This window comes from Gekko japonicus, unplaced genomic scaffold (assembly GCF_001447785.1).
Source record: "Gekko japonicus isolate JY-2015 unplaced genomic scaffold, Gekko_japonicus_V1.1 scaffold65, whole genome shotgun sequence".
NCBI lineage: Eukaryota > Metazoa > Chordata > Lepidosauria > Squamata > Gekkonidae > Gekko > Gekko japonicus.
This window is the reverse complement of record NW_015165832.1, coordinates 1868552-1883014: the sequence shown is the minus strand read 5'-3', so window position 1 is coordinate 1883014 and position 14463 is coordinate 1868552. Positions and strand designations below refer to the sequence as shown.

General features: G+C 39.7%; 1 protein-coding gene across 1 annotated transcript in view; it reads left to right on the top strand.

The window, feature by feature from the left end:
* The window catches only part of PPFIA1 (protein tyrosine phosphatase, receptor type, f polypeptide (PTPRF), interacting protein (liprin), alpha 1), a 65892-nt gene that overhangs the window by 45866 nt on the left and 5563 nt on the right, over positions 1 to 14463 (top strand). Inside the window, exons 19-23 of the mRNA XM_015410857.1 lie at positions 431 to 524; positions 6907 to 6988; positions 7084 to 7284; positions 12027 to 12202; positions 12282 to 12379. Coding sequence (XP_015266343.1) covers positions 431 to 524; positions 6907 to 6988; positions 7084 to 7284; positions 12027 to 12202; positions 12282 to 12379 — 651 coding nt within the window. The remainder of the gene's footprint in view (positions 1 to 430; positions 525 to 6906; positions 6989 to 7083; positions 7285 to 12026; positions 12203 to 12281; positions 12380 to 14463) is intronic.

Genomic DNA, 14463 nt, shown 5'->3' with positions numbered 1-14463 from the left:
ATCTGGTTTTGTATACTAAGGAAGGTACTTTTCTCACTCCAAATATAAAGACTTATTTGTATTGCTTTGTAAGCTGCTTCTGCATTTTGATACTTCCCTTGCAAACCTTTCAGCCCCCCACTACCTTATGAAGAAGAGAGTATTTAAATAGATTCTTGAATCCTGTAGATCAGAGAGTATTTTGAACTATATATTCATATAGATTGTCTAAAGTTTGTTGTTTGGCTACATAAAAATTCCAAGTCATCCGAAACTAGGAAACAGTCTTGGTGATTGACCAGACCACCATGCATATCTGAATCATACATTGTTTTACTTCAAGTAAGGCCTGTGTGGGAACAAATTTGAGATAAACACTACATACATTAATTACTTTCTCTCTCTACTACGTACTAAGATTCCAACATGGTAGCTTTTTGAATTCTTGCAGTTAATGTAATGGAAGCAGACAGTTCAACTCAGGATGGACTGGGACTTGGCAAACTGGGAGGACAAGCAGAAAAAAATAGAAAATTACAAAAAAAGTAAGTCAACACTATTTTCTCCTTAGTTGTGATCTCTGAACTGTGGTAATGTTACAATGTGTATTTTCTGCTCTAGTTTAATTTTCATGTTACCCAGCACCTCAAAATAAGAAAACTTTTATGTATGCCATATTCATGATACCATAGCTCCAGTTTTCTTAGTTTGGCATCTTTATTACTGAACCCTGGGAAAAGATATGAATATAATATGATTGTCTTTTTAGGCTTATATTCTGTGCCAATGTACCTCTACACTACCAGTGCACTTCTTCTATTCTTAGCTCTATGATGTCATAATTTTTAGCTTGCATTGAGAAAGTAGTCAGTATTCCCTAACTTATACCCTTGTCAGTTGTCTGGGCCTCAGTGAAGTGAGCTCCACTATCACTGACTTTGTTACTGGACCAAATTCAAGGTGCTTGTTGTGTAGCCTCTTAAATACTTGCAGAGTGGTGGTGCAAGAATTTAGTCATGAGGCCCTTTTGTAGATTCTGCTGCGAAGGAACGTGAGAGTCTCATCAAATGGAAGGCACTTTGTGGAATTTTCTCATGTGGGAACTTCACTGGCTCCACACACCTTGATGGTTTGGCAGAACAATAGAATATTTTTTATTCTGCTAGTCCTTTTGTGCTGCTACCCTGTGTGCTGGTTTTTGTTTTTGCTTTTAAGTAAATCTGTAGTTAATATGATTTTTGACCTACAGTGCCTTGAACTGCAAATTTTAGGACCGGAGCTGGAATCTGATACAAAAAACCATAACCAAATTGGGTCAGGGGTCTCACAGATCTTTTCCCATGATTTAGGAGGATTTTGGGTGGATTTTGACTGACTAGTGTCAGTCAAGGAGCAATGATAATATGTATAGACTAGATGTTTTGTTTCATTCAGAGCTGATAGCATATATTTACAATATATCACAACTCAATGTATTGTAAAACTGGTGTTATAGAACTCAATACTTGAGATTCTGATTTAAAGAACATATTCTACAGAATATATTTTTTGTTCAGTAAACAAAACTATTACTTTGGAAAATGTTAAGGTAACCTCTTGAGTCCTCTTCATACTTACTGAAGAGAGTTCTTATTTAAAAGTTTCCCTCTGTAAGACAATTGAAATCGTAAACAGAGTGTTGGTTGGATTCAGCACCAAAGTTCCACTAATGGAAGGGTGAGGGTTTCTTCCCCCATTTTGTTCCTAAGGGTCCCTTGTCTCTCAGGACCAACATTTCAGAGATCATTTTGAACTGTTGTGGGGGAGGGGAGGCGAGTTGTGTTTCCTTGGCAGAAATCGCTTCTGTCAGCAGAGATCCAAGTCTGTAACTTCAAAATGTCATGATTTGACAAAGCCATGCTTTTGGCCTTCAAACTGTATTGGTGAACAGCTTTAACATTTTTTACATATTGTGTGTAAGAATTTTGGGGCTTCATTCTTGTTTATATACAAAGTATGTTGTCTAAGACCAAAGGGTTCCCCACCCCCAGCACCAATATATCTAATTCTTAGTGTGGCCCTAACCTGTGGCTACTTAAATCTAGAGACTTTGGCAGTGGACAAACAAGACAGATCTTTCTAAAAACTTGAGAAAAGCTCCAGGTTTGCAAAACAATTTGAAATCTAAAACAACAACAACACACTGGGGAATTAAAATCCTCCAAAATGATAAAATGTATCTTTAAGAAGGGGTTGTCCTCAGCAGCAGCCACCACAGGAAAGCCAGTGTGGTGTAGTAGTTCCAAGTTTCATACTAGGAACTGGAAGGCCCACTCTGGCATGGTAGTCACTGGGTGACCTTGGGCCAGTATGCACTTTCAGCCTAACCTACATCACAGGCTGGTCGTGGGAATAAAATAGAGGAGAGGAAAACAATGTAAGCAGCTTTGGGCCCTCATTGCAGAGAAAGGCAGGATATAAATGATGTAAATAAATATAGCTGAAAATGGGGGGAGGAATAAAAGGCTGATTGGTGGGTGGGAAGGAGAGAAAGAAGCAGAGAAAAGTGAGGATATGGGACCTGTCAAGTGGAGGAAAACAGGAAGTAATGTGGGTGGGGGATACAGGGGAAAGTGAGGTATCTCCTAGAAGTCCTTGTGTTCCTCACTGCACAACTGCACCTGTCTCAGCAGCCACTAAACAATTTGGCCAGAGTTTTCCAAGGGAGAGACTGCTGGGAAGAGAGGGAAAAGCTAAAGACGGGGGGGGGCAGATAAAGGTAGGTTGATGGATGAGTGGGAAGGACAGACAGAAGCTGGAAAGGGAGAGATGCTGTGTGAGCTGCTAGGGAAGTGAAAGAGGCAATGGTGGAGGAGCGGGGGAAATGAGATCCCCCCCCCGGGAAGTCCTTGTGGGTCTCCTGCTTGTTAGTATTCTATTCTCAATGCAAACTTTGACATCTATTCAAACTAAAATAATCTCATACATGTGACCCTTTTCCTTATCGGGGGAAGAAAGGAACAAGTTAATTGAACTGTACTTTATTAATTTTAATGGTATCTCCATGGCCATTCAATCTGTATCCCCCCCCCCCCCTTTTTTTTTTTATAAGCGGCACATCCTGTTCATTAATTATGTCCCTGCTGTATTTGTAAGCCCATGCCATCTATCAGAATGACAATTTGCTGACTGGCTACATTCAGACATGCTATAAACCAGGGGTCCCCAGCCTTTTTGAGGCTGTGGGCTCCTTTGACATTTTAAGAGGGCGTGTTGAGTGCCACCCCAATATGACTTCCACAGGAGATTAAACTAAAGCCCAAATGGCTGCCTCAGGAAGCGGAATCAAATGGAATACCTCCTTCCTCTCCCCACCTGGGAAGAAGGAAATCCTGAAGGGGGAATGGAGCCACACACTGACTAAGCAAAATCCAGCTACTTGCCAGTCCTCGTTATCCTCCAGTGAAAAACTCATTTGAATGAGGGAAGCCTTGCTTTACAGTGTCCCTACCCACTTTCTGAAGTCTTGGATGCCAAGGGAATTACTGGTAGGTGCCACGGCATCCATGGGCATCATATTGGGGAACCCTGCTATAAATTGTGTCCTGTTACTAAAATAACCCTTGGAAGTCTTTGAACGTAAGGCTGGCTTGGGAATTGAAGACTTCCTAGTTTGTATCAAATCATAGTCTATTGTATCTACATGGCAATTGGCCTGCAATGCAGATTAAGCCTTGGCAATAAAAAATATAGTTCATTGCAAACCCAGAAGGTTTCAGTTCCAGAGCTGTACCTAAGAGGAACAATGCCTGTAAGACCAAACTCTTCCAAGGTTTATTGTAATGTTAAATCTGAATTTTCATTAAACTTGGATGCAGCTGAAGTGCCTTGTTTAAAATGCTTACTAGCCCTTCTAAAAAGCATCAGAATAACAGTGCCTACCTTCTGTAGAGTGTACATTTTCTTTCACATGAAGTTTTTTGTCTGTTTTGCTTCATATTTATCCAAGCTCTCCTCCTCATCTCCTTTGTGTCCTTGATGCTAATAATCCGTTTCCTCAGTGTATTGCTTACACTTTGACTTGCACAAAAATGATTATAATGTTTAATGTTGATTATATTCTGATGAAATGTATTGTTACTTCAGTAAAAATCTTTTGAATTGCTTTAGTAAAGAGGTACTCCTTTGGGTTTTTACATCTCCTCTGAAATTTGTTTTTTTTGAGACTCTCATGGACAGAATCCATTTGTTTTGTGTTTTGTGTAGAAAATGCATGTGATTTTACTCTTCTTAGTGGCTTGTATCCTAACTCTTCTGTTTCTACAGCATGTTCCTCCACTGCTAAAGAGTTTTTACTCATGCAGACCAACATCTCTCAATGAGCAGAAAGGACATAGCACCAGAGGAGCATGCTCTGCAACAGAGCATCATTTATACAAGGGTGAAAGCTTTGTGGAGACAAAGTAAAGGGTTAGGATTCAAGGCAATATAGTTAGTTCAATAACTATCTTCCTAAGGAGTGCATGTTTTGCAGTTTTTGTTCATAGTAAACACTAGTTTTTTTTAATCTTAAGTTTATTTCCTTCATTGCTTTATTCCTTTTTAATTTGCCATTTGATGTGGTAGTGCAAAATCAGGGTAAGTTTATTCTAATTAACCTGTGCAGACTGTGGATGTGTGATGTGTTGGGGGAATGTTTTAAGTAAAGGTAGACTTTTATTCATTGTTCGTAGTTCTGTTGATGAGGTGCTTTTTCTTGCAACATAGATGTTACTAGCACTTACTTAGGAGTATGGTATAATAGTTACCATTGGACTCTGCCTGGGGAGGCTTACATTCAAGTCTCTGCTTGTTCCATGCAACTTATTCTGTGATTGGGGGGGGGGGGGGGGGGGGTTTTATTTTGTCACTAAGCCTAACCTGCTTCACAGAGGGGTGGTGGAGTGCTCCATGTGTGCATCTATCCTAATCTCTTTACAAGAAGGGTTTGATGAATGAGTGAATTATTTATCATGGTCAAAGGCTAATTCTAAAGTACGTACAATAGTAGCATTGATGTATAAAAGGTTATATAGTAAAGGTAAAGGTTCCCTTGCTCGAAAGCCAGTCGAATCCGACTCTAGGGTTGCAGTGCTCATCTCTGTTTCCAAGCCGAAGAGCCAGCGCTGTCCGAAGACGTTTCCGTGGTCATGTGGCCGGCATGACTAAACACCAAGGCGCACAGAACGCTGTTACCTTCCCACCGAAGCGGTACCTATTTATCTACTTGCAATTTCTTGCTTTCGAACTGCTAGGTTGGCAGGTTATATAAATGGTATTAAAATGAGCAGGTAAAACCCAGAGAGGGATAGATGTTAATGGGAAAAATGATATAAAAGCTTGTTAACATCTTCATGATAAGAATTAAAATCAGGAGTTTCTCAGTGAGAAGATCAGTAATATTCTTCAACATCAAGATAAGTACTCTTCCCTAAAAGCCATCTACTACAGATCATCGTCTGACACTATAGGAGGGTCTGTGGCCCAGTGGGAGAGCACCTGCTTTGCATGCAAAAGATCCAAGGCTTAGTCCTTGGCCTTTCCAGTAAAATAATCAATTAGTAGGTGATAAGTAAAACCTTTACCTGAGACCCTGGAAAGCTGTTGCCAGAACAACCTTGATATTTGACAGCTTCATGTGCTAATGTTTCATATTGTTCCAAAGTGTCCTCTTGCTTCAGATGAAGCAGTGTTGAGGTCCTGCCAGTTTGGGAAGCACTGTACGTTAATTGTTTTTTCAGAGTAGAGGTGCTGGTCTGGAGTAGAACAGCTAGATTCAGAGTCCAGTAGCACCTAGCTGTGTGAATTATTGTGCATCAAAAACCACTTCTCAGAATCCCCCTGCAAGGAAGCAGACACTGAAGTTACTTACTAGAATAGCTTCTAAGTTTTAGAAGAGTGGGACAAGTAATTTCAGCTGTACTGGCTACAGACTTACTGTGCATACATGGAAGATAAGCTCTGAATATTATGACAAGGCCATTGAAAAGACATATAATGCATCAGTGACAGAATGTGTGTGTTTGTTAATAGTATGGAAATTAGTTGATAAAATCATAGAAGACAGATGGTTGTGCCAAGTCTGTCTTGAGTAATGTAATGAGAAATTCACTGAAAAAGTAAGCATGGTGAAAGTGCAGACGTGATGAGGCTTTGTGTTATGGGTGGCTTTTTTCTTTCTGAGATTCAATATCACTGCATGTGTTGGGTGGAGAGTTTAAAAAATATAAAGTTTGCTTTAGAAATTGAATAAAGTTTCTTTCATCTCTTGAACAAAGTGCAGTGACCAAAATGTGTGTGCTGAAATAATTGTTCAGTATAAGAAGTCAGTGCCCTGACCTGGATAGCCCAGGCAGTCCGATCTTGTCACACCTTGAAAGTGAAGTAGGTCAATATTTGGACGGGAAAACACCAAGGAATTCCAGGGTCGCTATATAGAGACAGACCACCTCTGAACCTCTTTTGCCTTGAAACTCCTACAGGTCGCCATAAGTTGGTTGTGACTAGACAACAACAACAAATCAGTGCTGACTTAGTATTAGTTCATGGTGTTTGTTTAAAACTGCTCTCTGGTATCTCAATGGCGGTACATACTCAAACTATTTATGCTTTAGAATCAATGTCTCCTGCATCATGCCGCTGGAGCACAACTGTGCACAATTAATAATTAAACATAGAATTTCAGAAATATGATGTAATCGGCTTTCAAAGGGAAGAGGTCATTATACTAATAAGTTTATAGCTCTCCTCACCTTATGCAGTGTACTTGCCATGGCTGTGTAGTTTTTATGAGTATCGTGCTGTGATTGTGGAGTTGTTGAAAGAAGAATAAATTGATGAACAGAAGCAGTGAAGCAAATATGCCGAAGTAATTACCTCACTAACGTTCTGTTTTGCTGTAATTTTTAGGCATGAGCTGCTTGAGGAAGCCAGGAGACAAGGGCTGCCCTTTGCTCAGTGGGATGGCCCCACTGTTGTTGTCTGGTTAGAAGTAAGGAGTCTTTTGAATTATATTTGTTTGTACACAATATTGCTTCTCGTCTGAGAGCCTGTAGATAATGCTCAGCCCTTTTTTCTCATTGTCAGTTATGGGTTGGGATGCCTGCCTGGTACGTAGCTGCTTGCCGTGCAAATGTGAAAAGTGGTGCTATCATGTCAGCCTTATCTGATACTGAAATACAGCGTGAAATCGGAATCAGCAATCCTCTACATAGGTTAAAGCTGCGACTTGCCATTCAAGAGATTATGTCACTAACAAGTCCATCTGCTCCTCCTACGTCAAGAACGGTAAGAGTTGTTGGAAGATGTTGTTAACATTTGCTAGAACTCTAAACAATTCACTAGTTTCTCATCTATCTCTGCCTCACATATTGCTTCATAACAAACAAGATCAAATAAGTTCAGGAAAAGCAAGCTGACTACATGAAGTAAAGTGAGCTGCCTAAAACACTTTGCAAGTGTAGTAATTTTTTAAAAAATTAAGTGGCTCAGCATATATGTTGTGTCAAATTGAAGGAAAGATGTGCCAGTCTTCAAGGAGCCATTGGAATCTTATGGTGGGTCCAGAATTGGGACCATGCTGAGAATGTTATTCAAAACTAACACCTTTTAACCATTGGGGGGGGGGCTGGCAAGGAAACTACTTAAGGATATATTTTCTCCTAGGTGGAGGTAGTTCTCCTAAAACTGGTAGACTGCAATTGTACTTGAATATTGTGTTGGCTGGAAAAGGGATAGGAAAATTTATCAGAGTCTAATTCCTTGCCTACTATATTATTTTGCCCACTTTATTATTTTGCCTGCTTTAGTGACAAGTTACAGAGCAGTAGCAGTGTTGTGGGATTTAAAGAATAACAGCTCTTTCATGGCATAAGTTTCTATGAGCCAGAGCCTATTTGTCAGATGTTAGGCACTGGCCCATATAAGGTGATATGGCACAATAACATTTTCCAGCCTTTAAAGTGCCACCAAGTTCTTTGTTCAGTGTTTTTAAAGTTCGGAGTATAGACGATTGTCCAAATAAGAACTATGTCTAGTTACATACCACTAGTTGTGACTCCACATTAGGGATGTGCATTCGGTTTGTCTAAACGGAATGCACCCCCAAAAATGGCCCATTCAGGCCCCTTTCGGGCTGCTGTGTGCCGATTCAGATTCTCTGATCTGAATCGGCTTGCTGCGGAATTGCCGCCAAAATTCGGCAGCAATTCGGCCCCATTATATCCTATGGGTCATTGAAGTCAATGGCAAAAACATAGGGTATATTCTGCGGGCTGGGGGGAAGGGGCTTTGAGGGAGAGGCTCCAAACCCATAGGGTAGCTGCTGGAGCCTCTCCCCAAGATACCCACCAGGTTTCAAGAACATTGGACCAGGAGGTCCAATTCTATGAGCCCCCAAACAGGTTTCCCCATTGCCTCAATTGTTCTCTATGGTGGGAAAAAAGTAACTTTCCCCCAGAATATACCTTATGTTTTCACCATTGACTTCAATGGTCCATAGGATATAATGGGGCCAAAACTGACATTCGGCTGGCCAAAAGACTCCCCAATGGGCTGGTACTGCCGAAATTGACATGCGGGAGTTTTTCTGCCGGCCAAAATTGATTCTGTCCGATTCGGCCGAATCCGAATTGGGCCGAATGTTTTGTTTGTTTTTTTTGCACACCCCTACTCCACATGGAAGTATGCATCCTATCTGCATAACAATAGGCATCCAGCAAGTCCACTGAGGCCTGATGCAAATCCGTCTCTGGTGCTCACTTGCTGGATTTGAGTGCAGGAATATGGTGCCATCTCTTGGGAATACTTTTGTTCTGTTTGTAGACTACTTGGAAAGGAAGGTAACTATAAAATAACTGGGAAAGATCAAGGAAACTCACTTTTGTGCAATAAGTTTTGGGTCCTGGGAACTTGTCTAGACTGAACCAGTATTAGGCTATGTAGAGTGTAATTAGATATTTTATTTGAGAAGTAATATGGTCTTGAAAACAGTTCCCTAATTTGCTTTAGTTGAGGACATAGGAAATAACATTTTGTGTCCTCATTAGATGAATATATTAAGTAGATGTAAAATGGTATTTGCATGTATTTATTGCATAAAAGGAAATGAAGTACCTCAAAAGAATCTTCTTTGGAGTTGGTCAGTGTAAATATGTCTAAGCCATATTGCAAGCACTAGTTTCCAATTTTGCTTAACCTGTAATTTTGTACAGTGAAGCATGGTTCAAAGGTAGTAGCAACCATGTCTTGGTGTTATGTGAACAAGCTTGGAAGGAATCTGTCTCATGTACTCCCCTCTTTCATTGCACACCACAGCTACCCTGCTGGTTTTCAGGAAATGGTTTCTTCATAGGCGTTCCTCTGTCCTGGTTGGCAGGCAAGTGCAAACCATTGTTTGTTGGTTTGGCTGATACATAGTTCAGCAAACTTCAGTTTGCCAAAAGCCAGCAGACGCATAAATAGATCATGGCATGCAAGGAGAGGAGGGATGTGGAGAAAAGAGTGCATGAACCCAAAATTCCTTCCAAACTCATTCGGTAGCATCAAAAGCATGATTTGGCTTTGCATCTGAACCATGGCTAAGTTAGTTTTAGATGGGAAGTATGTTTGCTAGTAGGTATGCATCTTACATCAGTCTGTATTTAACAATCTAGAAACCATTGCTTTTGCCCATGCCTGCTCCTTATATGTACCTGTTGCTTATATATTCTGCAACCTTTCCTCTTTGTTACTGCTTTCCTTTCATTGGATGTGATTGGTTCACTATGGGGTCATATTAGACCACAGGAAATGTCTGGGTAACACATGAAGAAATGGAAAATCTTACATCTACTCCACAAACGGTTAGTTATAGCACTGAAGCTTCTGTTTTTATAGTGCATTTCCCATTTCTTGAGTGCTTGAATCATGTGCCTCTTAAGTCTCTGAAAAGAGTAGTATTAACGTAACTTAAATCTTTTTTGGTTAAGACTGATTTTGATTACTAACCTCTCTGAAACTTATAAATCATACTATAAAATGTTTTTCCACCAAGATGGAAGTGGCGGGGCAGGGGTGTAATAGGTATATTGTAGGCAAAACGTGTGGATTGGTTTCTGAGTAGTATGAGAATACTTTAAACTTTCACTCGGGTTTATAACTAACAGCTGCTTCTTGTGTGGAAAAACTAAATAGTAAGTGATTTACTTTCTATGAATATAAATGCATCTGTATAGAACTCTGAACGCATGATGCTTGCATTCATAAATTATTAGCATGTCATTGTTTTGCCTTTGCAATATGGCTGTAATCTGGAGGAACTATTGAATGCTCAGGAACGGCTGTGTACAATGTTGAATGCTGGGATAAATATTCTAATGGTGCCACAATCCAGGCGGCCGCAAAACTGACATTGAAGGATCTATCTAATGCATACCTTATACAGGTTTGCAGAGTTCTTCTGTCTGGTTAAGTGCCTTTTTCTGTGCACTAGATTATGGCCATTACCTTGAACTTGCTTGCACTACTAATCTGATAAATACTAATATTTGTGTGTTCTTTTGCTTTTCTAATTACATAACATCAGGAAGATGAGGAAGGAAGCTGGGCTCAGGTTGGAGACTTTTTTCTATTAAATGATCTAGCTTAGAAGTTGACATTATCCTAATTTAGGGAAAGTTAACCCCAAAAGAATGAATTAAGAACCTGAGAGGTTAAATATGGATTCAAATTAAAGGGCCCAATGTTAAAATCAATAAATATACAACATAAATATTACAAATTATCAAAAATACATGTATTTGTTGCAAATTAGTTTAAAAACAATTATAGACCCAAATATAGCCTCAATAAGAATTTCACATCGTTCAATAAGCACAATTAGGACCTTATGCGACCCTAAAACAGATGTGTTTTGGCCTATTAGCCTTCTTCAGTGGTCAATAATAAATGTTGCATGTAGGCTCAATTATTGCAATACTAATATTAATATAGGACCAAGTGAAAATTGTGTTCTGATAAATATCAGTAACTCAAGGCAAGGAGGTACTATATAGGCCTCATGTGACATCGCCTTGTGTCCAAATCAGGTACATATAACCAAATTGGTATTTCAGTTGTGTACCCTTCTATTTTGGTCCAGGAGATTCAGTTCCAAAGGCAATATGGAGCCAGTGTAACAGAGAGTCACTACACACTATTATGTATTTTTGATCATTTGTAATATTTATATTGTACATTTATTGATTTTAACACTGAGCCCCCTAATTCTATCCATTTAACCTTTCAGGTTCTTAATTATCCTAACTTATTCTTAAAGCATGTTCTTTAGGAATATGTTCCAATTATGTGGAGAAACTGTCTTTTGATGCTGGAATACAAAATTGAAAATCCTGTTCTAATACAGTATAGCTCTTTGGATTATTTTTTTTATTTTGAAACATTTGCACTGTACCTGTCATCATGGGCTCAAAGTACATTGCAGTGAGAATATGGTCAACAACATTCAGAGACTTAACCAGAGATGTTTGTGTCAAACTAGAATTACTGAGGGGAGCTTTGTGACAAATCAGAAATAACTTATATGTATAACCCAAATGTAAAATGCATGGCTACTAATTTTTTACTTTTGCTGTATTCAGTTTCTGGCTAATCCATTCAGAATCAAATATTTAACTCAGCAGCCACTTCCTTCTTCATGTGGCAGCTACTCTGTATACAAGTGTTTCAATGATGTCTGCTATTGTAACCATGTCAACTGTGAAACAGTGGCACATCTCTAGAAGAGAAGTAAATGAGAACCAGGAAGCTATAGGCAATAATGACTGACTCACAGAGTCCCCAAGTATTTGGAGAACATGCGTCCACCCCCTTCATAGTTCACATATTTTACCTAGCAAACATCTGTGTGCTCTAGCTGCTCTGTAAAGTAGCTCTAAGCTTTTAAGACACTGGCTTTCAGTAGCTAAAGCCCACAGTATGAAAGAAGGCACAAGCTATATTTAAAAACTCTTTATTTTAAATTGCACTGCTATTTTTTCATCTTTAAATAGACCTTAGCCTATGGTGATATGAACCATGAGTGGATTGGCAACGAATGGCTTCCCAGCTTGGGACTGCCTCAGTATCGCAGTTACTTTATGGAATGTCTTGTTGACGCAAGAATGCTGGACCACTTAACAAAAAAAGATCTTCGTGGACAACTTAAAATGGTTGACAGTTTTCACAGGTAAACATATTTAAATCTTATTGTTATTAGTAAGGATTTCAGCTGTACTTCCTAATGGCTTTTTAAAATATTTTAACAGAAATAGCTTCCAGTGTGGCATTATGTGTCTGCGGAGATTAAATTATGACCGAAAAGAGCTTGAAAGACAAAGAGAAGAAAGTCAGAATGAAGTTAAAGGTAACCATTGACTTCTCTGGTTTCAGCTCTGTTTGCTAACAGTATATAAAACTGAGGTCTGCAGTTGAAAGAGAAGCTAGTGTATGCCCAAGTCCTTTCCGCTTGCATGCAGGGTTCTTTGGCTTCCAGCCCTTGTCTGCTGAACAGCAGCATCTCCTCTTGACCTTGACTTGGCACGGAAAGCTGTCATGTTTGATATTTAAACACTTGCAAGAATGCTTAAAAAGGTTGAACTGTGAAAGGCATTATGTTTTCAGTGTTCTGGCTGATGCAGCACTGTAGTGAATGTTAATTATGAATATTCCTGCCCCTTTATAAAGGTTCTGATATTTCTTTGCAACTCAAAAATAAGTTACTCTTCTTTTATATTCAATTTATACTCAGTGCTGTAAACATTTTGTAACACCTGTCTGATAACATCAACTGAGGGAAATACAAAATTGATTTAATTGAGTAATGCCCAATAAAGTACTATTGCCTGGATCTTACGAAGTGTCAGTGTGGTCCAGACTACAGAGTTCACTTCCCACATCCCACTCTAAAAGCCACACCGGGGAGGGGGAATAAGTAAAAATACCCTCTCTTATATAAGCTGCTCTGGGAACTGAGAGCTTGTGTGGTACGTGTTTGATTTCCCCACTTTACTTGCAGGCTGTTGTGTGATTTCTGAAGGTCACCTTTCAGAAGCTGCTCTTTGTAGGACTTGGGGGAAGGGTTCAGTGCAATTGGGGAAGTGGCAAGGATCCCTTCTGCTGAATTAATGATTCATAGGATCCAGGCCCATCTATATAATTTGCTAGTTCATAGACTTTATGCTTCATCACTATGGGGTGGATCCAAGAAACTATACAGGCTGTTATGCAAATGGAACAAGAGCTCACACAAGGTGTGGGATGTGTGGATCCTATGCCACATTATTCTGTTCTTGAGGATCTGCTGACCCTTAAGGGCATGTTGTTTGGGGTGCCAGAGGTATAGGGAAGAGATTTCTCCTATGTACTCAATGCATTCATGGTTCATTAGATACAACCCTAAATCTCTAATAGTAAGTCTTGTAGTCCTTGTAGGGAGCCAGTTTGTTGTACTGGTTAGGAACGCAGACACTAATCTGGGAGAACTGGGTTTGATTCCCCACTTCTCCACATGCATCTGCTGGCGTGAACTTGGGTGACTCTCAAGTTCTTTCAGAGCTGTTCTCTCAAGGGCAGTTCTCAAGAGGGCTCTCTCAGCCCCACCTACCTCACATGGTGCCTGTTGTGGGGAGGAGAAGGGAAAGGAGATTGTAAGCCACTCAGATTCCTTTGGGTAGTGAAGGGCGGGGTATAAATCCTGTCTCCTCTTCTTCCTCTGAGAACCAGACCACCTGTTGACAAGATTGAGATTTCTGCAGACTTCAGTATGCATAAAAATACTAGTATATTTAAACTACTTCTTCCCCTGTACACATACAAACTTAAAACCACAGCCTGATGAAGACTGAGCATACTCATTCCCTCCTGAGGAACAGGAATTGGGGTGGGGGGGAGATGAAAAAAATTGGAAGGAAGAGGATTAATATCCACCAAAAAAAAAGATCAAGTCTTAATTAAACTTTAAGCTGCTCAGAGGACAATGATCCTCATGTCTTAGTTTAAAGGGGGGAAAACACATGAAATGAGCGGGAATGTATAAATGCGGTGTTTGCATTGTTTTCCTGTGTTGTCAGATACTTTCGTCCATTTTTGCTGGTGGAGTCCCCTATTCATGTTCTTCTATGCCAGTGATATGCCTTTTATCCACACAAATAACATTAATAATGCATATATTGTAATAGAAAAAATCTAGCATGAGAAAACACAAAATGGTGCAGAAATAACAACTCGCTAGTTTGATTTTGCAGAATTAAAAAAGTTAAGGAAAAATGAAAAGGGACATTTGGGCTGAAATTGGGGAGCTACAGAATTGAGTAGATCCCTAGCCATGAGATGAACTGCCTCTAGCTCTACTAACCCCGTACAGAATCTCCCATACAGCCTAAAGAGGCAAAGATTACAGTCACTGAAATGGCTCATCTAAGCCCTGATGCTCAGCAGTCTTTTTTAAGT